General features: G+C 52.5%; 1 protein-coding gene and 1 long non-coding RNA gene across 3 annotated transcripts in view; both read right to left on the bottom strand.

Moving 5' to 3' along the window:
• The window catches only part of SLC13A3 (solute carrier family 13 member 3), a 58075-nt gene extending 45749 nt beyond the window's left edge, over positions 1-12326 (bottom strand). The window contains exon 1 of one of the 2 annotated variants that reach the window (XM_045833015.1): positions 12158-12326. In XM_045833015.1, coding sequence (XP_045688971.1) covers positions 12158-12268 — 111 coding nt within the window. In that variant the 5' untranslated portion in view covers positions 12269-12326. The remainder of the gene's footprint in view (positions 1-12157) is intronic. The other variant, XM_045833016.1, reaches the window with a different exon arrangement.
• Positions 12327-15339: 3013 nt separating this feature from the next.
• Positions 15340-18312, bottom strand: LOC123815268. Its single transcript, XR_006785053.1, has 4 exons — positions 18000-18312; positions 16863-17002; positions 16407-16570; positions 15340-16152 (listed from the first exon to the last, which is right to left on the bottom strand). It is a non-coding gene; the product is annotated as an uncharacterized LOC123815268 (long non-coding RNA).
• Positions 18313-23851: the final 5539 nt, after the last annotated feature.

Here is a 23851-nt window from a genome sequence, read left to right as displayed (position 1 = left end):
CTTGGCTTCCCTGGCCCCTCGCCACAGCCCCCCAGGGGGGCAGGTCCATGAGACAAATGAGGAAACCGAGGCTGGCGAGGGGAGTGCTTTGCTCCCACTCACCGGGCAAGGGCTTGGCCAAGCCAGGATCCGTCCTGGGCCAGCTAAGGCCACATCCTGGGTGCCCACCACTCTGTCTCACTTCTCTCAGGCACTGGGGGTGCCCTGCCCAGCATTTTCAGTTCTCTGCTGTTTACCATCGTTCCTCACCCCCCAACCCCGGCCCGGAGGGCCCTGGGAGCCGACAAGGCTGGGGAGTGACAGGGAGCAGGCCCCTGCCACTGACGCCTGACCCGTGGAGTTCTTCACCCCACCCCTACGAGGTGGGTCCTGTCAATGTCCTCATATTATCGAGGAGGAAACTGAGGCACAGAGAGGTGAAGTAACTTGCCCAAGGTCACATAGCCAGGAAGTAGAAGAGCAAGACTGGCGTCCAGGAAGTCTGGTCCTAGAGCTCACGTGCTCAGAACGTTGCCCCTCCTCCTCAGAGGGTCATTTGGAGCAGACCCCTCTTCCGGGGCTCCAGCAGAAGGAGATCAGAAGCAGCGAAAGGAGCCAGATCTTCCAGGCTGATGACCAGTTTAGTGGCGATGAGACAGCCGTCTCAGAACAGGGCTCAGACTCCCTTACCCCGCCCCTCCCCCCCAAACAAGGGGTGGGGCCTGGGCCAGGGGCAGGGCACGGCTTCAGCCCCCTGCCAGGCTCCCTCTGGCCCGGACGCCCCCTGATCTAAGCAGACCACATTCCCAAAACTTGCTTCTCAGCAAACTGCCTACACTTCGTTTCCGGGGAGACTGAAACGCCTGGCTTTGTCCCTTTCCCAGCCCCTTCCAGAGCAGTCCAGAGGGCAACAGAAAGGGGCGGGAAATGGTTACAAGGAGCAGGAAGAATGTTCCTTCCCGCTCTCCCTCACCCCCAGGCCTCCAGAGCCAGCTCGTCATGAGGGAAAGGTGTTAGCGAGCCCACGTGAAAGCGAGGGGACAATCGGGGCCGTGGGTGGCAGCGAACAAGGGCTTCTCTTGTTCCTTCTCCCAAGCCAGGGACGGGCACTGCTCCCTCCCACTGCGAGCCCAGAGGGCAGAGGGCAGAGGGGATGGTCGGCTCTGGCCAGTGGAGCCTGAAGTCGGTCTCTGAGTCCAGCTGGGAGGCCAGGGGTGCTGCTTGCCTTGCCGGGAACGCCCTCTGTTTCCAAATTGTGGCCACTCTGTGAGGCCTTCGGCCAGGCTGTGTGCCCACGGGCAGCCAGCTCGACCCTCCCTGGGCCTCGGTCTCCCGGACAGAAAAGGCCCACCCCGGAGCCTCACCGGGGGACCAACAGGACAAACGCATGCAGGACAGGGCTTCTCACACGGGGTCCCACTGACGTCTGGGGCCTGAGGATTCTCTGCGGGGCCATCCTGTGCGTTGTAGGGTGTTTAGCAGCAAACTTGGCCTCTGCCCATCAGACACCAGTAGAACCTCCTTCCCCTGCCAACTGTGACAATCGAAAGTGTCTCCAGACTTTGACAGATGTCCCCCAGGGAGCAACATGTTTCAGAACCACTGATTTCCAGCTTTTCCCACAGTAGGTGGTTTGTCCGTGGAGGAAGGCGGCCAACATTGGTTCAGCCCTTTACAAGCATCATCAATCATGTCACACCCATTTACAGATGAGGAGACTGAGGCACAGAGAGGTTAAGGGACTGGCCCAAGGTCACACAGCATATTAAAAAGCCAGGATTTGAACCCAAGCAGCCAAACCCATGCTCCCTGCCATCATGCTTAACCACCCATGTTGGTTCCTATCTTCAGCGAGCTCTCCAAGACTTCCAGTGTCAGAACGACATGTCTGTCCCCTGAGAAGCCTTCCTGGCTGCCCCCCACCCCAGCCAGCCTCCACTGAACCGTGGGCTGTGGGCTTTCAACCAGGCAGACATGGAATGGCAGCCTCACCACACACTCAGTGGCTGTGAGGTGCGAGGCAGGTGGCTTTACCTCTTTGTGTCTCAGCCTCCTCACCTGCAAAATGGGTCCATCCCCTTGTGTCACCCAGAACGGTGGGCAGCACAAACTCTGGAGCTAGAGTACCCGCGTTTGAATCCCAGCTCTGCCACTTTTAGGGCTGGGAGCTTAAGCAAGTCACTAACAACTCTGTGCCTCAGTTTCCTCATCTGTGAATGTGGATAATAGCAGCACTTGCCCCACGGAGAATAAGGGAGCTAGCCAGCAAACCTTAGGTGCGTTGAACATGCCCGACACTCCCTAAGGGCTAGAGAGGCATCCACCGGCTCTTAGGAGGCCTCTCAGGGGACAGAGGAGAGGGCACGGATAAGGCCTGTGGCCCGGGACATCAACAAACTTGAATTCACTTCCTGCAGCCTCCCAGGGACCAATGCGTTCCTGCAGGAGAGCTCAATACTGTTGAAATCAAATTCCTTTTTAAGCCCGGACTGCCGATGAGGACGCCCGTGGGAGAACCGAGCAAAGGGGACTGGGTGGGGGAAGCAGTGGCTGGTTGGCAGGGGCCTGCTGGCCTCCCCAGCCCTTTTCCAATGTCTTTCACCAGCTGGGACCACTGTTCTGTGCATCAGTACCCCCCACCCCTCTGGCACAGGTTCATTCCCATTGGCTGCCCTTCCCCCTGTGAATTTCAGGGACAAACAGAGCCAAGAGCCTGGTGTCCCTATTTTGTGGATGATAGCACAACTGCAGTTTTTTCCTGAGCACCTACTTTGCACCAGGCACTTTCAAGTCTTCCCAGCTGGTAGGTTACATGATGCCCACTTTGCAGATGAGGAAACCGAGGCTGGGGGAGGGCAAGGACTTGCCAGGAGGTCGTGTGGCCTTGTGTGTCTCTTCCCTGAGGGATCTCAGCTGGAGCGAGTGCTTTGGGCGCACGTAGGTGACCCGTTCCAGGCCCCCGGCCAGGTCGAGCCTGTCTAGGGTGCTGACTTCGCGTCTTCGGTGTCTGGAGGAGGGGGGTGTCAGAAAATGCCACTCATCAGTCCAGAGGGCACTGTCCTGCGGAGTCGGGTCAGGAAACACAATCCCGGTTCCTGCCGCATCACGGGAATCACGCACGCGGGCCTGTTTACTCACCTGGCAGGGGCTCTGAGACTGTGGAAAGTTGGCAGGGCCTCAGAGGAGCCCTTCCGAAGCCAGCGGGGCGACGGGTCAAACCCGGTGGGGGGAGGGAGCATGGTGGGGGCACCGGGCAGGGTTCTGGGACCACCCGGCTGCAGGAGGCTGCAGGAGTCCCTCTGCACCGCCCCCCCATCCCCTGGGGCCTCGGTCTTCCCAGCTGAGAGACGAAAGGGCTGCAAACACCGGTTCCAGCTCAAATCTGTCACGAATTGGCCGCAGTCTGGGGTTCTAGAAAGTGCAGGTCTTCTGAAATCAGGGCTCCCTGGGTTCAAGTTCACATTCGTTCATTCACCTATTTCCTGAACAGCTACTATGTGCCACACGCTGTCCTAGGTACTGGGGATGCTGCCGGGAACCAGGCAGACACAGGCCCTGCCTTGAAGTCACTCACAGCCCAGCAGGGGAGGCAGGTGATGGGCAAATAATGATCATTTCGGTTTGGGATGAACGCCACGAAGGAAGCAAAACCAGGAGGCTGTTTTAGAGAGAGTTTTGTGGGCCAGTGTTCTTACAGATGGCCAGAAGGATCCAGCTGCGGGAGACCAGGGGTAACACGGTTCCAGGCAGAGAGGAAGAGCAAAGGCCCGAGGCAGGAACGAGCTCGGCAGGTCAGAGGAACCAAAAGAACCCAAGCTATTCTCTTACAGTTGTTTCACAGGCCAGCAGTCCGAAATCGTTCTCTCCAGGTGAAAGGCAGGGTGCCCTCAGGGTTGGCTCCTTCTGGAGGCTCTAGAAGGGATCCTTGCCTCGCCTTGCAGCTTCTAGAAGCTGCCCTCATTCCTTGGCTGTGGGCCCACCTCACATTCCCTTCTGGCTTTGACCTTCAGGCCTCGCATTAGTACAGACCGCGTGATTGCGGTGGTCCACCCAGGTGGTCAGAATCATCTCCGCATCCGAGGTTCCTTACCTTGATCACCTGTGCAAGGTCCCTTGTTCCAGGTCAGGTGACATGCACCCACCCAGTAGGACACGGGCATCTCTGGTGGGCCGCTGTTCGGTCAACCCCGTGCCAAGAGATTTCCTTCACTTGTCAGACATTACCAAGTGGCACAGTGGAAAGAAGGTCACCTAGGCATCCCCCTCGTTTTACAGACAAGGAAACCCAGAAACGAGGTGGACAGCCAGCCCCATGAATCTCCAAACAAGGCACAGAGATACGGGGTCCGGCACAAAGAGCGCCCCCTTTTTATTACAAAATCTTTTATTACAACATCATAAGCATATGATTCTGTAACATAACACTCAAGCACAGCCTATGACATTTTAGGTGAAGTGTGCGAATTCAAACTATGAATTATTACACCCATATTATTACCCCACCAACCACGCGCAAGCAGGCCTTACTTCTGCCGGATCCCACGGTATAGATTTGGGCCTCGAATCCAATATCTCTTGCAGCAAAAGGGGCCAAGGGTGGAAGGCTCTGGACCATTCATAGGACAGTCAAGACCGTCCACGTTACTCCCTTTCTGCTTCCTTCTTCCATTTCCCTCCAAAACACAGTCTCGGTTTGGTACTAGCTTATCTTGAATACCTCTCTGGATCACGCCCCTCCCTTTGTAACGAAGAAAGGGCAGGGCTCTGGCCCCCAGCCTCAAGCAGGCTGCAGGTGGCTGTGCGCAGCCAGAATTAACCAGCACTGGGTATTTATTTCCGTATTGCTAGTTTCCTTCTATTAGTTGTTCACGATCCTGATTTTCCTTACACGGTACTGACATAGAACTTTTTTCTAAGTCATTGTGTTTATGTATTTTTAAGAATCAGGGGCAGTAAGGAATTAACATAAAACCTGAGTAAAACATAGGAATGTGTATGGAATTAAGTGGTAAGAGCATCTGGCCAGAATGTTGTGGGTGGCATTTGGATGATGAAAACAAGATCAGACTCCATGCTATTTTGGGGGTGCATGTGGACGAAGCCCCTGTCCTAGGTCTCTGGGGTTCAAGGAGATGACACAGGTTAAAAGCACTAGGCAGTGTCTGGCCAGAGGAGATGTTTGGTCCACAAGCCTGGGCTTTATCATTTTGGGGGGACGGGAGGAGACCCATATTAGGGTTCACAGGGCTCTAAGAACCCTGGCTACCCTGTCTGCCAAAACCTAGGACCAAGAGAAGAGAAGATATCAAACTAATATTTAGTAGCTGTGTGACCTTGGGAACATTACCTAACTTCTCTGTGCTTCACTTCTGCTTTCTGTAAAAATGAAGGTAGTTATTATTCCTGCTTCTCATGGCGTAAGTGAAAGGTAAATGACCTAAAACATGAAAGGCATCTAAAATAACATAAGATAAATGGGAAAATGAGAAGTTGTTATTATGAAAAACTCCCACTAATGTTTGGCACTGCACTGGACAATTTCTGCACCTTCTCTTAGTACCTCTTTGGGGGGGATAAATCCTCCCCACATCACAAATGAGGAAACCGAGGCTCACAAATATGGGGTTGCCAAGTCAGGCTCCCCTCATCGTTTCAGAGCCACAACTCAAACCCGCGTCTTTGAGTTGTCAAACCCACACTGTTCCCATCACTTAACTTCTCGGAGTCTCAGTTTCCTCATCTGCAGAATGGGAGAGTTAGAACTTACATTGAACATTGAATAAAAATGCAAGAAGTTACGGTGCAGGCATAATATATGACTTCACTGAGCCCAAATAATAAGGAAGGAGGAAGCTCACATTATGACCATGTTCTAGATGAAGAAACCGAGGCCCAGAGAAGCAAAATGACTTGCCCAAGGTCACAGAACAAGTATGTGGAATAAGAATCCAGGTTCTGATCCCAAACACTCAAAACTGAGAACAAAAGGACCATTTTCCTGGTCACCCTTCCCAAATGCCCCCACCCAAGAATCAGGCAAACGCAAAGAAGCGGGTCTCTGATCTTACAGGTGCACTACCACTTCCTGAGAAGACCCACCACCCCAGAACATGCCTGCTGCTCCCTTTGCACCAACTGGGAAAGGGGGTCTCCCTTGGGTGGGTCCAGCCTGGCGCTAGGGTGTGTGGTTTTGCTTGTGGAGTGTGGAGGTTTGGCTTGAGGTGGATTTATTCATTTTGCCTCCTCAAGGCCCCTGTGCCATGCACAGCCTGCACAACACTCTGTAGCAGGCCTGCCTGGAGCACCCCCAAACTCCTCCTCCTCAGAACATCCTTAGAAAGAGTGACGGGGGGCACCCACTCTGCCAGAACTGGCCAGAGGGTCAGTGCGGCTAAATTAGCTTGCAGTGGGTGGAAGGCAGACAAGGGGGCAACCTTCTCTGCCAACACACGGGGCTGGCGCTCATTCTCAAGCCTGCTTTGGTAGTCTCGTCTGTCCCCACTAGCTGCCCGAGGCCAGTCCCCCCAGCAACATCCTGACTTCCCAAGTCTCCAGCATTCTTTGTAGCAAGAGCCGGATCCCCAGTGGCGCTGGAAATTGCAACCACTGCATTCCAGAAGCGCACCCCACTCCTTCTCATCCCCGCTGACAGCGTTCCCGGCCAGGAGGACAAATGTGAGATTGTTCCTCCCCCCACCCATCTGCCCTTCAGATTAACCCCAGCCTTCCCAGAGACCAGCTCACCTGTCCCCATGGGGCAGGTGCATGAGAACCAACCCATTCCACTGATCAGACTCCTAGGACCTCAGAGCCACAGTGGCGTGGAAAACCAGGACCCAAACAGGGGCCGAGGGCAAATGCCCAAGCATTGCAAACCTCTTTCCTGACCTGATATCTGCAGTTTTGCAAAAGTTTTGGGGAACCCATATGTACAATACAACTTGCATTGGTGCTTCCAGAATTTCTGGGTGAGAGAGGCTTAGAAGTGGCAATCTGATCTTGGGGGTGGGGGCGGGCGCCGAGGACCCTGGCCTTGAAGCTACATTTGCACAGTCAGCATACTGTCAAACCAATAGACTTTGGAAGAGTTATCGCAGGGTTGAAAGTGACTGAGATTACACAGATTGTTCCAAAGCTGTGTTTGCCTAAACAACCCACTCTGTTTGTTTTAAATGTATGTCACGGATCAATACAAACAGCAGTGTTCCCTGTTCAACGTTCTCTCGGGACGCTTTTATTCACATCGTGCATTAGGTTGAGAAACATGTCAGTTATTACTATCTAAAAAATATGTATGGCCCTGGCTGGCATAGCTCAGTGGATTGAGCTTGGGCTACGAACCAAAGGGTCGCAGGTTCAATTCCCAGGCAGGACACATGCCTGGGTTGTGGGCCAGGTCCCCAGTGGGGGCCATGCGAGAGGCAACCACACATTGATGTTTTTCTCGCTCTCTTTCTCCCTCCCTTCCCATCTCTAAAAATAAATAAACAAAATCTTTAAAAAATAAAATAAAATATATATGGAGGAGGGGCTTCAAGGATGCTGATGGAAGGAGGCCAAGATCTCCCAAGAAGCCAGACCTCCGTCCTTACAGGTTTGTCAGCCACGTAAAGAGGCAGTGACATCTAGGGCCACCAAAGGGTCCCCACCAAGGATCTGTTGGGAACCGGGAGAGGTTTTCATTCGTTTATAATGAAGGGGAGAGTATAAAGTGCAATGATTAGAAGCACAGACCCTGCATCTGGCCTCGTACAGGCTGTGTGACCTTGGGCAAGTCACCCAACCTTGCTGCGCTTCCATTGGCTCACCTGCTCAACAGGGAAGCCAATGGCAGCTGCCCCTCTGGCTATGCGGACATCACAGAGCGCAATGCCTGTGAAGCTCTCAGCCCGGTGCCCAGAAGCAGTGAGAGTGAAGCATCCAATGAAACACCTTGCTCATCAGGCCACCACCATCGCAGGGGGTCACGGGCACTCCTGCTACCCGCGCACGCCAGGGTTCACAAGGGAGCAGATCCACTGCGCAGCTCATGAAGCCTCACACCCCTTTCCCAAACCCTACACTCAACCGTGCGTTTGTAAATCTGCATGCTTGTTCTTAAACAGAGTGCTCGACTACTTTGGACTTCAGGCCCCATAACTCCTGGACCTGCTCCTGGGTTCAAAGATCTTGCTAGAGCGCAAAGCAGATGAAAAAGTTTCCAGAACCCTCTGCTGCAGAGAGAGGCCCTGTGTGTCTCATCTCTTCTTCCCCGGAGCTCCATCAACCCACCCACCCTCCCACCAGGGATGGTGATCACCCCACTTTATAGGCAAGGAGAGTGAGAGTCTTAAAAGAAAGGAGGTCGGCCCAAGATCCTGAGACCAGCGAGCAGCTTAGGATGGAATGCTTTTTGAAAATGTGACCTAATTCTATTCGAATTTATTGTTCTTCTGTTCCATGTCCAGAGAGTCTAGTTGCAAAGTCTAGTTGGATCATTCCACACTAAAAGACTCACTTGTGTAGTAGCTCTGGATCTCCTGGGCACTACCTGGTATCACCTCCTCACTCCCTAATCCCAAGGAGGGTCCCTTCCTCCAGGCAGTCCTCTCTGAACACCTGTCCCAGCTACCCCGGTCTGTGCCGGCAGGTGCTGGGTAGTGCACTAAATGACACCCTCTCGTTACTTTTACTTTTGTGAACATTTAATATCTCACTGAGGAAGCAACTTCCTGGAAGTAGAAACTTTGTCTTATGAGCCTAGTGTCTTCCCAGGGTGCCTCAGAGGGACTGGGCACCTGTGAGGGACCTGCCCACGGAGACCTGCGCACCATCTCCTTCCCGCCCCCACAGGCGGTGATTTTCATTTGACACTTGACAGCATCCTGCAGCCTTTGATCTTCGAGACTTTTCTTTGAGAGTCCGGAAACAGCTCAGGCTCTGGATTCTGACAAGCTAGGGACCAAACCTCCACTCAGCGGCTTGCTGTGTGATTCTGGGCAAGTCACTGCACCTCTCTGAGCCTCACTCTGAAAAATGAGGTAAATAATCCTCCCGCTGTGAGGGGCACTGGAAGGGTAAAGGGACTAAGAAGTGAAGGGACAAAGAAGTATGAATTGGAAGTTACAGAATGGGGATGTGGCACAGGGAATATAGTCAATAATATTGTAATAAATGTGTACCTTGTATGGTGTCAGATGGGCACTAGATTTATCGGGGTGATCACTTCATAAGTTACATGAATGTCTAATCACAGGATTGTACACCTGAAACTAGCATAATATTGTATGTCAACTGTAACCGAAAAATAAAAATATCTTTTAATAAAAGAAAGGATGGGATGAGTTGAAGCACGTAAAGTAAAGCTCAGCCCTGTGCCTCGCTCCTATTGAGCGTTTGTGAAACTTGGCTGCCCCCATCCTGCAAGGCGCCTGCATTAAGACCCATCAGTGCATTATTAGGCACTTACTGCATACCAGGCTCAGTTCTAAGAGATTTACGTATACAGCCATATGCCACTTAACGACGGGAGAAAATACATCTTCAGGCAATCTCATCGCCCTGCAGACGTCACCCAGTGCACGTATACAAACGGAGGTGGTCTAGCCCAGGGGTGCCCAACCTCGGGCCGTGGACCGGTACCGGTCCATGCCTGTTAGGAACTGGACCGCACAACAGGAAGTGAGCTTGAAAGGAATGCTCTTGAATCATCCCCAAACCAACCCCTACCACCCCGATCCGTGGAAACATTGTCCTCCATGAAACGAGTCCCTGGTGCCGAAAAGGCTGGGGACTACTGGTCCAGCCTACTGCACGACCAGCCTACTGTTCCTGGGCTACAAACCTGTGGAGCAGGTTACTGTACCAAACCTTGTGAGATTAAATCAAGCACGTGAAGATGTGATATGATCAAGAGACTATGCACATGATGTAGGAGTCTCCTTCTGCCGTAACATGGCTTACCACTTACCACTTACTTTGTTTATGTACATAGAAATAACAACAAAAATAACAATGAAAAGTATAGTAGAGTGTGGACAGAAAAGGGGCCACATCCTATACCCCACGAGCTCAGGGGAGGCCTGCATGGCGGGCCTGACAAACTCAGAGACCGAGAGTAACCTCACAGGATGGGCTGAACATCAAACTTCCTAACGAAACGTTGAGTCAGGGCAGGGAGACTTGTCGCGGGCCTGGAGCCCAGAGTGTACCTCCAGGGCGCCTTGTCTGTTGTCTTTTTGCACCTACAATAACAGGCCTTCGGGATGTCGGAGTGACCCCTTTTTACCCAGACTCCTCAGGACACAGTCTCCCACTGGAGCAGGGGACCCCAGGACCCCTCCTGATACCCTGTTCCCCACATACCATTGCCGTGTGCTGGCCACGTGGGCGGTTCACTATCCCATACCCACCCGTGTAGAAGTGCAGTCTCTCCATCCTTATCCGATCTCAGAGATGCCCCTGCTTTGCTCCCTCCTGCCTCCTTAATCCACCACCAGTGAATTTCACCTGTCACACCCTAGCCCTTGCCCCATGCCTCCTCCTTTGAGTCTAATCCATGGAACAAACTGTGGAACTGCCACCCTCCAGCATTTTCTCAGTCCGCTGAGGTCTTGCTTCCTGGCAGTTGTCATCAGTTCGGCTCAGATGGACTCACAAACATTCTCTCCAGGTCTGGACATTTCGTACGTCGACAACGGCAAAGCACAAACCAGCACCAATAGGTGTGTACCGTCGCGTGCCACACACTGCACATAACTGCACGTTCTGTGCTTTTATAGGACGGGCAGTGCAGTGGGCTTGTTCCCCCCCGCGTGTCCACAAACACGGGAGGACGGGCACCAGGTTTATCGGGGTGATCCCTTCATAAGTTACGTCAATGTCTGACCACCAGGTTGTACACCTGAAACTAACATAATGTTGTGCGTCAACTGTAATTGAACGATTAAAAAACTTTAATAAAAAGGTTCAATGAGATGAAGTATGTAAGGCAAAGCTCAGCGCTACATGGCCTGGCATACAGTAAGTGCCTAATAATGGTGGGTCTTAATCCAGGCGCCTTGCACGATGGGCGCAGCCAAGTTCAACAGACACTCACTAGGGGCGAGGCACAGGGCTAAGCTTTGCCTTCTGTGCTTCATCTCGTTCCATCGTTTCTTCTCTTAAAATGCTTTTATTTTTCGACTACAGTCGACATACAATATCATATTTGTTTCGGGTGTGCAACCCGGTGATTAGACTTACGAAGTGATCACCCCGACACATATGGCACTCATCTGACCTTGTTCCTACTAAGTGTTTGTTGAACTTGGCCCTGGTTTCATTGCATCGGGGTGGCCACATGGCACTTGGGCAACGGGAATTTTTCAGCTCCGTTATAATCTCACGGGACACCATTGTGTGTGCCATCAAAACATCGTGATGCTTCTCTGTTGTTGCTCAGTTTATTTTGTCCATCAGAGGCCACAGCTAAGTGAGATCATATGGTGTTTTTCTGACTGGCTTGTTTCGCTCAGCACGGAACGGACTGACAGCTGTCGGAGGGGAGCGGGGAGGGGGCACTGGATGAAAGACGGTGAAGGGATTCGCCAAAGGACATGGATGCATGACCCACAGACACAGGCAGAGGGAAGGCGGGTCGAGGGCAGGGCAGAGGGGGGCCAAGGGGGAAACGGGGACACCTGTGCTAGTGCCGACGATGAAAAGAAATCAAAAATAAAAAGAGCACCTCGTTATGCTTTCCTGGCACATGACTATTGCCTCATTTAATACTCACTGCGACCTTAGGGGCTGGCACTATCATTTCCCCCAGAGAGGTTAAGTGACTTGCCCCAGGTCACACAGCTTGGCCTTCACTAAGTGTTTATTGCGGTCACCGAGGGACATGGGCCACAAACAGCAGCCAAGACTGTACGTAGTCAGAGCTCAAGAAGGAGAGATCATTCCTGAAAAAGCTAGAAGATCCGGCAAGCTGGGTGGGACTCCGGCTCGGAGAAGCAGCTGGGAAAGCGTGGGAACAGTGGGGGCGTTCAGAGCATCAGATGCAGAGGAGAGGGTAGAGGGGGAACTGCTGAAACCTGCCTGGACCAGGACCTCATTGGTCCCCACTCTCATCTCAAGGAGGCTTAGGAAGAGAGGGTCCCGCCGGCGGCGCTGCCCGGGAGGCAGGACTGGGGCTCACCGGCGGAGGAGGCGTTACCTTGAGCGGGAGGGCGAAGACCACCGGCAGCAGCGCCAGCGGCGTGACCAGCAGCACCAGCAGCCGCCGCCGGCTCCACAGCTTCTTGGCCACCGCCGCCAGCGCCGCCATCTGTGCAGTCGCGCGGGAGCGGGCCGGCCCGGGACTGCCGGCTGCCGTACCACACGCCCCTTTAATAAAGCCTGGGGGCGGGCCGGGGAGGGGACTGCGCTTGGGGACCGGCCATCTCTCCCTACTACCATGGGAGGAGAAGGGTGGTGCCTGCCCTCCCCACGCCCAGCCCCGGGACTGGGTGAAAGAGGCCAGAAAAGTTAAGAAGAGTTGGGCACAATAACTAGGCACCAGACTCCAGCCCTGAAGGCACTTTGGCCTCGGGTTGAAGCCCTGACGACTTTCCAGTTATGTGACCTGGGGCAACTGGCTTAATCTTTCCTCGTCGCTATTTATTCACCCGTGAAATGTGCGATAATGGCAATGTGAGGACTAAAGCACAAGAGTATTAACAGGGTTCAAATCCTGGCTCTGTCTGCCACGGGCTAGCTGCGCGGGCTTGAGCAACGGGTCTCTGAGCCTCAGTTTCCTCCTGCAGAGTGAGAGTGCTGATAGTGATGGTCCCTGGCATATGGGGAAGTTAAACCCAGATAATACGTTTAAGGGCCTTAGTGCAGTGCCTGTACCGAGCAGGTGGGAAAGATCCTGCATCAATATTGTTATTCTCATTTTCTCCCAGGGTACATGAGGCATCTGCAGGTGCGGCCTTGCAGGAGTCCTCTCCTTCCTCTTGGATGAGCGCGCAGGACTACAACTGCTGGGTTGTATGGTCGTTTTTAAAGAAACTGCCAAACTGTCTTTCCAAAGTGCGCACCGCTGTACGCTTCTATCAGGGATCCAGTTTCTCCACATCCTTGCCAGCATTTGGTGTTGTCAGTGTTTTTTTTTTATATATTTTATTTATTTATTTTTAGAGAGGGAAGGGAGGGAGAAAGAAAGAGAGAAACATCAATGTGCGGTTGCTGGGGGTATGGCCTGCAACCCAGGCATGTACCCTGACTGGGAATCGAACCTGGGACACTTTGGTTCGCAGCCCGCACTCAATCCACTGAGCTATGCCAGCCAGGGATGTCAGTGGTTTTATTTTAGCCATTCTGAGAGGGGTGTACAGACACTGCACTGTGATTTTAATCTGTGTTTTCCTACAAGCGAATGATGTTTAAGGCCTTCCAGTACCCCTCTTTGCCATCTGCATATGCTCTTGGGCGAATGATCTCCCCTGTCCTTGACCCATTTTCTAACTGGGCTGTTTGTCTTCCGCTGTTGCATGCTGAGTGGCACTTTGATGTTTTATATATTCTAGGGAGCAGTCCTTTGCCAGAAATCTTGTTTGCAAATATCTTCACCCAGTCTTTTCATCCTCTTAACAGCCTTTCACAAAGCAAACGTTTGTAATTTCAGTGAAATCAAGTTTATCCATTTTTTCCTTTTCTCTTTTTTCTTTCTTTCTCTTTCTCTCCTTCTCTCCTTCCTTCCTTCCTTCCCCCCCCCTTTCTTTCTTTCTTTCTTTCTATCATGGTTTTGGTATAATACTCTTTGCACAGCCCTGGATCCTGAAGATTTTCTCACCTTCTTTTAGAAGTTTGATAATTTATCATTTTGTTTTATATTTGAGTTGATATGTTTTTACATAAGGTGAGACTTAGAGTGAGGGTTTTTTTTTATTCTTATTTCTCTTTTTTCCTGTCATTGACCAATAGCTACAGCATATTTGTTCAAAAAGGTTTTTTTTTTACCCCATTGAATTGCTTTTGCATTTCGTCAAAAATCAATCAGGCATATGTGATAGATCTATTTCTGGAATCTTTATTCTATTCCATTGATCTAATTGTCTGTCCCTCTTTCAATAGACCACACAGTCTTGATTATTGTAAGGATATATGATATCTTTAAATTGAGGAGACTGATTCCTCCCATTTTGTTCTTTAAAAATAATTATTTTAGCTCTTGTATTTCCTTTGAACTTTCACGTAAATCTTTAGAATAATCTTGTCTATATCTACAAAAAAATCTTGTTGGGATCTTGGTAGTATTACATTAAACTTGTGTATCAATTTGGAGAGAATTTACATCTTTTCTATGTCGACTCTTCTAATCTGTGAGCATGGTATGCCCCTCAGTTTATTTAGAATTCTTCAATTTCTTTGATCAGCATTTTTCAGTTTTAGCCTAAAATTCCTATATATTTTGTTAGATTTACATGTGTTTCATTTTCTGAGGTATATAAATTGTTCTACTTTTTCAGTGCACATATGTTCACTGCTAGTATACAAAAATAGAACAGAATTTTGTGTGTTTATCTTGTATCAATTTATTGATTACTTCTAGGAGAGGGTTTTTTTTTGTTTGTTTCTTTTGTCAAATCCTTGGGACTTTCTACCCAGACAACCATGTCGTCTACAATAAGGACAGTTTTATTTCTTCCTTTTTGATCTGTATGCCCTTTATTTACTTTTCTTGCCTTATTGCACTTCCTAGCACTTCAAGCACTGCGGCTGAGCGAGAGTGTGAGAATGGACAGTTTTGTGTGGTTCGCGGTCTCATGAAGAAAGCATTCGGTCTTCCACCGCTAACCGTAGCGTCAGCTGTGTTTTGTACATGCTCCTCAGGATGGCTATACTGGCTGATACACTTTTAATTTAAGAGATCCTTGGGGCTGAGATGGTAACGGTTGAAACCAGAGTAGTCGTGGCAGATCTGGTGAGAAATGATTCAACTCTTGATATATTTTGGCAGGAGAGCCGGCAGGTCTTACCGATAGCCTGATGAGGCCAGGAGAGAAAGAAGCTGGTACTGTGATGTGGTGAGGTAGCGGAGTCTTCCTCACAGTGAGAAGCATACCAGCGAGGAAACACAGACTGTTTTGTGTTGTGCCACACAGCATTTAAATAATGACATTTCATCCCACGGAGTGAAAAGTACTCCTGTGTCAGTTTCCTTTAACTCTTTGTTACACCCTGGAGAGGGTCTCGGCTGTGTGTCAGCGGCCCTTTAACACCTGAGCCGGAGGCTTTGGACAATGTTGGACAGCAATGATTGATTTTTTTTATTCTTATAATTATTTTTGACTTAGAACAAGTCAGTTCTGTTGTTTATTAAAACCCATGATTTATTTTTTTAACGTCCTCATTTTAAATTAAACCCACTGAAGTTCATGATGTGAAGCCACTCCAAGAATATCAAGTAACTCATGAGGCAGAGCGCATGTCATAGCAAAATGCCCGAAACTGGATGCGGAGACCTGAAACTCGGGCAGTAAGAGGTGGCCAGGGCAAGCCCCAGACAGGGCTGCGGCGCTCACTCCCTAGCTGGACTGTGTTTCCATGGTTCCCGGAACCCTGGGTAAGTTATTTCCCAATGGGCCCTGCAGGCTGTGATGAAACTCTCTCCCATGTCCTTTCAGACTAGGGGCCTGACCGTGAACTGGCCCAATAACCGGCTTCATCAAAGGTTTTAGTCGGTTCACATCGGACAACGCTGGACGGAGGGGAAGGCCCTGTGGGGAGCACTTTGGACATTCGAAGCCTGGGAGTGGGAGGATGGGACACCCCAAACCGGAAGAACTGTTCCCGGGGGCTTGGACCAGGGTTCAAGCCGGCGTCATAGAAGCTCTGGTCCGTTCCCTGAGTGGAGACCTCTGGCCTGGCTCTCTTGTTCTGGAACCAGTTAAGAGATTAAGAGTATAACACTCAGTATTAGGGCAGAGGTTTTGGTCCGGTGGCTCAAATGTAATAATAATAACATTGTTAGCAATAACAAGGACATATACTGCACTGACTACGTGCCAGGCGTGGTTTCCAGCGCTTCACATGCATGATCTCTTTTCATCCTCCCGACAGCCACCCCGCAGGAGACAAAGCTACACTTAAGTGCTGGCTGTGCCACTTGTTGCTGCACAGCCCAAGGCGAGAGGTTTTGATTCCGAAGGGCCTCCATTTCCGTCTCTGAAATGGGAACGAGAATAGAGTGTAAGGAACAGAGATGTTCGGAGAATGAACAGGCACGTGTATAGCACAGCACCTGCCCATAGTCGGTGCTCAACGAGGGGCAACAGTTAGTGTTCCGCTGGCGACAGACGCACTTTCCAAGGAGACACCAGTGAGTGTTCCTCCCTGGCTGTGCACCGAGTGTGCTCCTGGGACTCACACTCTGCCCACTCAGGGTGGGGGGTGGGGGGTGGGGAGTGGGTCTGTCTCACCTCTTGACGGTGGGTGGGGGCTTGTGACGAGCCGATGAACAGAGCACGGCGGATGGATGCTGGAGTTCCAAGGCTGAGCTATCAAGAGGGTGCAGCTTCTGCCTGGTTCCCTCGCCCTTGAGATTCTCACCCTTGAAGCAGCCGCCATATTTGGCACTCAAACTCTACCAGGGAGAAAAACCAAACAGAGAGAAACCAAGGGTCCTGATAGGCAGCCGGTGATGGCGAACTGGAGGAGGAGTGAATCAGCCCTCAGAGGGTTCCGTCCCCACCCCACCCCACCCCATCTTTGAGCTCCTCAGCTGACGCCCTAGTGGATCAGAGGTAAGACAACCCTGTGTCACCCCACCCAGACTTCTGAGCCACACGACCTATGAGTGTAATAAGTAGTTGTTTGGTGCCAGTAAATCCAGAGCAATTCGTTACACAGCAATAGTGAACTATTACTTTTCTCACCTGGGGAAGAGCTTCTAAGAGCGAAGGAGAGTCCGCAAGACAGGAGCCCTTCGGTGGGACGGCCTAGAGCCCTGCAGGGGGGGAAGGCGGCCCCGGACTGGACCCACGAACTTCCTTCCTTCGTTTCTCCGCCCTTCCCACTGAAAAGGAAGTCGGGTGTGGGAAGGAACTCTTAAAGAACTTCCACAGTCAATGGACGATTTGATTACCATTTATTTCCTTTCCCTACTAGATATTCCCATCGGACAGGCGGGGCAACTTAGGCTCAGAGAGACTGAGATGACTGCCCAAGGTCACACAGCTAGTGCGTGTCATGGTAGAGCCGGAATTCCAGTGATACGCACTGCTACCCCCCACAGTCCATTTATTTTTTTATTTTTTTAATTATTTTTTTAACAGTTTATTTATTTATTTATTTTTAGACAGAGGAGAGGGGAAGGAAAGGAGAGAGAGGGAGAAAAATATCAATGTGTGGTTGCCTCTCGCGCACCCACTGCTGGGGACCTGGCCTGCAACCCAAACATGTGCCCTGACTGGGAATCGAACTGTGACCCTTTGGTTCGCAGTCAGTGCTCAGCCCACTGAGCCACACCAGCCAGGGCCCCCCACAGTCCCTTTTTAATGAGTGAATAACAATCTATGTACACTATGCGTTATATATCGATTGCAGGCATCGGCCCAGTTATGAAGAGCTCACTGTGTGACCAGCGCTGTGCTGGGCACTTACATAAATGACCAGGTGCTGCCTGGTCCTTTGACCCCTTGGCCTGCCTGCTGCCCTCTCTGTGACCTTTTCTATGCTCTTTGAAACATGCCAAGTTCTTTTTTTTTTAATTAAAAAAGATTTTATTTATTTATTTTTAGAGAGGGGAAGGGAGGGAAAAAAAGAGGGAAACATCATTGTGTGGTTGCCTAACAAGTGCCCCCTACTGGGGACCTGGCCCGCAACCCAGGCATGTGCCCTGACTGGGAATTGAACCAGGGACCCCCTGCTTCACAGGCTGGCACTCAATCCACTGAGCCACACCAGCCAGGGCTGAATATGCCAAGTTCTTTGCATTGGCTGCTCCCTCTGCCTGGGTCTCCCTTTCTCCCACCTTCCCCACCTTCCTATCATAGTGGCTGATTCCTACTCACTCAGGTCTCAGCTCAAACGTCACCTCCTCGGGGGGGCCTCCATGATCACCTAATGTGATGACACGCAGCCTTCCTCACTTGTTCTGTGCAAAATCCTCCTGAGTTATTTCCTCTGCAACATGGTTCATCGTTTCCAATTATTCCCCGCTGGATTAAACCCTATGAGAACAAGGAGTCCAAATTGTTTCTGGCCACATCCCCAGTGCCTGGAACAGAGCCTGGGACACAGTAAAGGTTCAAGAAACATTGAGTAATGGAACCCGCTTCAAATCATTCTTGTTATTATGAACATCCATTAAGATTCTGAGTACCATTCATTCAATGAAAATTAATTGAGCATCTACTGTGTGTCAGGCATCACCTGGGATGCTGGCCTATCACAGTGATCCAATAAGACAAAAGCCTCCACTCTTACAAAGCCTTCATTTTAGTAGCTTTCTAACAAGGTAAGTGAGTGCAGCCCATAGCATTCCACATGGTGGTTGGTGCTATGAAGAAAAATGAAGCGGGGGCCGGGGGGGGGGGAGAGCATGAGGGGAGAATTGACACCAATTTTCCCCTTCCCCTTTCCCTTCCCAGGAAGGATTCTCAGTACCCCCCCCCCCACACACACACACGCACGCACTGTGCTCACCGAGCCCTGCACCTCTGCCAGCATCTTTCCATGTGACATTGGGTGAAGGCCTATGCAGTTCCAAGAGCAATATTGCCATTGAAGCAAGTCCCCGCTGGTGGGCCTCAGGCAGCATTCGGGGTAAGCACCCCCTTGAGATGCCTTGGGGGTGGTCACGCAGCGTGGCCTTACAGGGTCTTCCCTCACTCTGGGGGAGGGGCAGGCAGGCCCTGGACTCCCCCGGCCTGGCACTGCGACTCACTCTGGATTCCCGGCCATCCTCTTACCCGCTCTGTTCCAGGCACAGAGCGAAGGTTTACAAACACGAGGAGGCCTTTGATCAGAGCCAGACTCCCAGGGTTCTGACTGTTTTTTGTTCCAAGCTGCAGGTCAAGACCAACTTGGCTTTGACCTCCAGCGGGTAAGACGGAGGGTAGGTGGGGTGTGCGCGTGTGTGTGCGCGCGCGTGTGTGCGCATGTGTGTGTGCGTGTGCGTGTTTGTGGTAGCCGAAGGCAGGCTCACGTGGCTCCCTGATTTTCTTCCCGACGACCAGGTTGGGTTGTATGGGAAAGTTCATTGCAATTCCACACGTGTTTGCAGAGCACCCACTTCTACCCACCACTGTCCAGGCACCTAATTATGGAAATGAGGGCGGGGGCAGTGGCCCCAGCAAGGCCCCCCGCCCCTGGAGCAGAGGGAAGCAACTGAGCGCAGAGACATGGAAGACAGCAGGTGCTCGTGAACAGGTACGGAGCTAAAGCTGGGGAGGCAGAGCAGGAGGGCAGGGGGTGGGGTGTCACCTTTCACACAGGATGTTCCGGGAGGCAACCACGTGAAGACCTGTGGGAACAGCGGTGCAGGCAACGGGAAGAGCAAACACAAAAACCCTGGGATGGGAGCAAGCCTGGGAAGAACTGTGCGGCTGACTCAGAATGACCAGCAGGGGACAGAAAGGGCTGGGCCGGGGCAGGAGGGCCTAGTGACCTTGACTGAGGTGGAAACACTGGGGTGTTTGGAACGGAAGGATGGCATGATCTTCAGAGAATTCTGACTGTGTGGCCTCGGCCAGAGGGCTGGCTGTGAGTGGCTGTGGGTGCGGCCGCCCGTCTGATCTGGATCAAGCCCTTCATCTTACAGATGGGGGAACTGAGGCCCAGGGAAGTCTGGGATTTCTCCCAAACTCAAAGAGGAGGTAGGTGGCAGAGATGGGCCAGGCCTTGAGTAGGCTGAACCTCATTCCTGTGTTCTTGCCTCGGGGTCCCTGGAGAGAAGGTTCTGGCATCCTCCTCTCATTGCTCCCTCCCTTTGATCCAGATAGACGCCCCTACTGCCCAACATGCCCCGACCTGGCCCAGGAAGGCACAGATGCCATGGAACAAATATGGCTCCGGGGAATGGAATCTGTATCTCTTTCAATTACGAACTCTTGGCTTCAAACGACAGCAAACCCGATTAAAGCAGCAGCAGCAGCAGCTTTAAAGACGTTTGCTTATGCATGCAGTAAGACGACGAGAAGAGGGTAGAGGGCTGATGTCACTAGGGATGGAGTCACACTCTGTCCATCTCTCTACTCCATGGTCCTCTTCTCATTGACCCTTTACCTGCAGAAGTGGCCTCAGGGTGTCAAGATGGCTGCTGAATCCCCAATTATCACCACTGCATTTAAAGGCAGGAATTGTGGATGGGCAGGTGTGGCAGTCCAGGCATGGGGAGAATTCTCACACCCCTTTCATCTTCTACAAGAAGCAGTATCTCCCCAGAAGCAAGTGTGCAGATTCCCCCTTGTGTCTTATTGGCCAGATAAAGGTCACGTGATCACTTGGATCCGGGACCCATCTGAGATTCCCTGAGATAAAGCTGTTTTCCACTAAGAAACACCGGAACAAGTGAGGCTCTGTCCAAAAGGAACGGAGGGGAGGGTGGAGCTTTCGATAGGCAACGACGTCTGGCACGGTCTCTACTGTTGACAGGATGACGACGCTGGGCAAGCTTCTGAGCATCTTGAGCCTCAGCTTCCTCTTCCGTAAAAGGGGTGCAGTCAACAACCAGTGCTTCTGCCCTCCCAGCACCCGTTTCCTGTCCCGAGACTCCCTGAGTTTCCTTGGGGCTCTCCTTAGGACAGTGGTTCTCAGAAGGCAGCCTCAGCATCACCTGGGGGCTTGTCAGACATGCACATTCTCAGCACGGCTCCAGGGCTTTCAAGTCGCCGGGGGAGGAGCCTGGCCACGTGGAAAAGGCCACCTTGTGAGTGCGTGAGTGAAGGGGCGAGAGTGGTGACCAAATCAGACGGGAGGGGAGCGGGCACCCCACGTCCGTCTTGCTCACTACGTCCTGAGTGATTAGCACGGTGCTCACTCGCCACACGTGGAGGCTCAGCTCCAGTGTGGAGGGTATACAGGAACAAGTTCAAAGGAGGGAGATGGGAAGGAGAGAGGGAAGGAGGAGGAGGCGGGAGAAGACGAAAAGGAAGAAAGAGGAGGGATGGAGGAAGAGGAGGGAGTGGTGGAGGAGGAATGGGAGGGAAGGTTCTGGCTTAGAGCTTTGCGCCAGGAATGACAGTACCTTGCGACCTCTGGTGGCGAAAGAGAGCCACTCCTCTGGGCTTGGGAAAGGGGAATCGGGCGCTTTGGAGTTGCGGTGCCCTGAATTCAGGACCAGAGAGGAGATTCCCAGTTCCCCCAAAATAGGTTTGGGACAGGCCCTTGAAAGCCTGTGGTCACAGGCAGCGACAGCCGGCTGACGGGGACCAGGCGAGTGAGGTTCTTACTAGGGCACGACTTAGGGGGGCACCTACACACGCAGGGATCGAGACAAATGTTTTAATGTAGTATTTTAAAAGATCAAATTGGCAAACTGCAGCCCACAAGCCAGCTGCCTGTTTTTGTCATTAAAATGTCATCGGACCAGGATCAGGATTAGGGTCGACTTTCTCAGTTACAGCAGATTGTCCCTCACGTGGCTCATTGCCGTAGGTGGTTCCCGGCGCCCCCCAGCCAGCGCGCGATGCCAGTGTGCGCGGCACAGCTGATGTAACCAGAACACGCCTGCGCGGGCACTCACTGTGCCAGGCTTCGCTGAGCCCGCCCTGGGGCCCGTGGACTGCCCACAAGGCTCTTTTAAATATATTCTAGGAGATGTGGGCCACGTCCTTTTCAGTGTTGGACACATCTCAGCGTCACATCACATGTCCCCACCTATGCCGCCCGCGAGTTGGGTGACCTTGGGCAAGATTTAATTTCTCTCTGCCTTAGTCGCCTCCTCTGTGAAATGGGTTAATGCACATAAAGTACTTCAAATTTCTCAGCAAACACTTGTTGTTAAAAACGTGGGCTTGAAGCCCACTTCTGCCACATACTGTGACATTAGGACATGGTACTTTGCATTGCTGTTTCCTCATCTATAATGTGGGGACAGTCACTCCTGCCTGGGGGGTTTCAGGTGGGAATTCACACAGAGCCATGGGTGCCACCGGCTGTCCTCACGGGGATCTGAGCGATCCGGAGTTGCAGAGGGTGTTTCCGTGCTTTGTGAGACACTGGACTGCGGAAGGGCTCCGCTGCCCGCTTAGGCCCATCAGTGGCCGTGGGCCGAGTATGCAAAGACGACACTCCTGGGAACATCCGTGAAGTCTCTCCAGTCTGCAGTACCCCCCACCCCCTCAGTGCCTGCAGAGGTCAGTTCTGCTTCCCCACGGCTGCTGGCGGCCACGTCACTCACACCAGTGGGCGTCACATGGTTTACAGCATGCTCGCCCACACCTCCACCCCCAGGCTACCATCATCACGGCCCGGTCAGCTGCGTAACCTCACTGATTTCCTGCTTCCACTCTTGCCTCCTTTAGTCCTTGTTCTACCAATGGAATCCTCTCAAAACAGGTCTCCCTGATCAAAACCCTCCATGGCCCATGAAGGATAAAACCCAACCTTGTCACAAGGCCCTCAGCCACCTCTGATCTCAGTCCTGTTCCCCCTCCCGGCTCGCTGCAAAGCAGCCACACTGGCCTTGTCCCGTGACGATGTTCCCCCCTCACCGACTCTGCACACGACGCCCTTCTGCCGGGACACACATCCTGTCTCCCGGTTCCTGCACACCTTAGCTCCCTGAGCACTCCATCAGGGGCTTTCCCTGACCACCCTTCCCTCCTGCCCCCGAGCTCGCTCAGGGTCTCAGCACCCTTTACAGCACACGTGTCGTGGGTGCTTAGATTACGCTTCCCGGGAGAGTGCGGGCAGCCTTCGTGCTCCCTGCGCATCTCCAGCACCCAGCACGCAGTGAGTGCCAGGGATCTGCTGCTTACCTCCCGCACACGTGGGTCGGCCAGTCGTTCCCCAGCCCCGTCCCCGTTAGCCTCAACTCACCGCACGGTACAGATGAGGACCCCGAGGAACGAGCCCTCTGCTGTGGGGAGAACACTCACTGAAAAAGAACCGCCAGCTCCCGTAGCCCCTGGACATCGTGGGAAATGTTCCGCACCGTCAGTGCGTGCCCTAACACAGGCCTGTCGTATCCAGCGTGTCGCTTCTTAAAGGGTCAGTGGAAAGAATATGGGCTTCGGAGGCAGGTGAAAGCGCCCCTTGCTCCCTGTGCGGTCTCGGACAAGCTGCCCGCAGTCTGAGCCCACCTCTCCATCTGTGTATGAAACGGGGCGACACCCAGTGCAGAGCTGTTTCAGATCCGGGATGAAAACGCTTGGCACACAGCGACCAGATGATGGCACTAGTTCTCTCTATGGGTCACTGCGGTGGCCCAGGAAGGGCGCTGGCCGTGCTGAAGGAAACGGAGACGAAGGTCGGACTCGGTCCACCCGCACGTCCCCTCCAAGCGAGCAGGCGCCGTGTCCACCTTGCTCCCACTGCACTCAGTGCCCGCCACGGCGCCAGGCACACGGCGGCCCTCGGGACGCTCGCTCGCCAGCCGGAGCCAACGAGGGGGAAGGGGTCTCACCACACCTCCCACGCACACCTCCTCCGGGGCAAGCAACCGAGGCTGGGCAAGGGTGAGTGTGAGCCGGTCAGTGGCACGTGGCAGCTCAGTTTGGTTTCCCCCGCCTTCCCCCGCACCAGGCTTTGCCACGCTGTGGTCATTCCCAGCCACTTCCCCAGTTTTGACGTCTACTTACTGTCTGTGACACAAAGTGATTCCCTCTTTCACCTATATAAACTAAAAGGAGCTGTATTCAATGGCTTGTCTTAATTAGGAGTTAACCATAAAATTACGGAGTTACAAATACAAAAACAA

Source organism: Phyllostomus hastatus, unplaced genomic scaffold (genome assembly GCF_019186645.2).
Source record: "Phyllostomus hastatus isolate PE091 unplaced genomic scaffold, TTU_PhHast_1.1 phas_contig_17, whole genome shotgun sequence".
NCBI lineage: Eukaryota > Metazoa > Chordata > Mammalia > Chiroptera > Phyllostomidae > Phyllostomus > Phyllostomus hastatus.
Note: the sequence above shows the minus strand (reverse complement) of the source record. Positions and strands in the feature narration are given on the sequence as shown.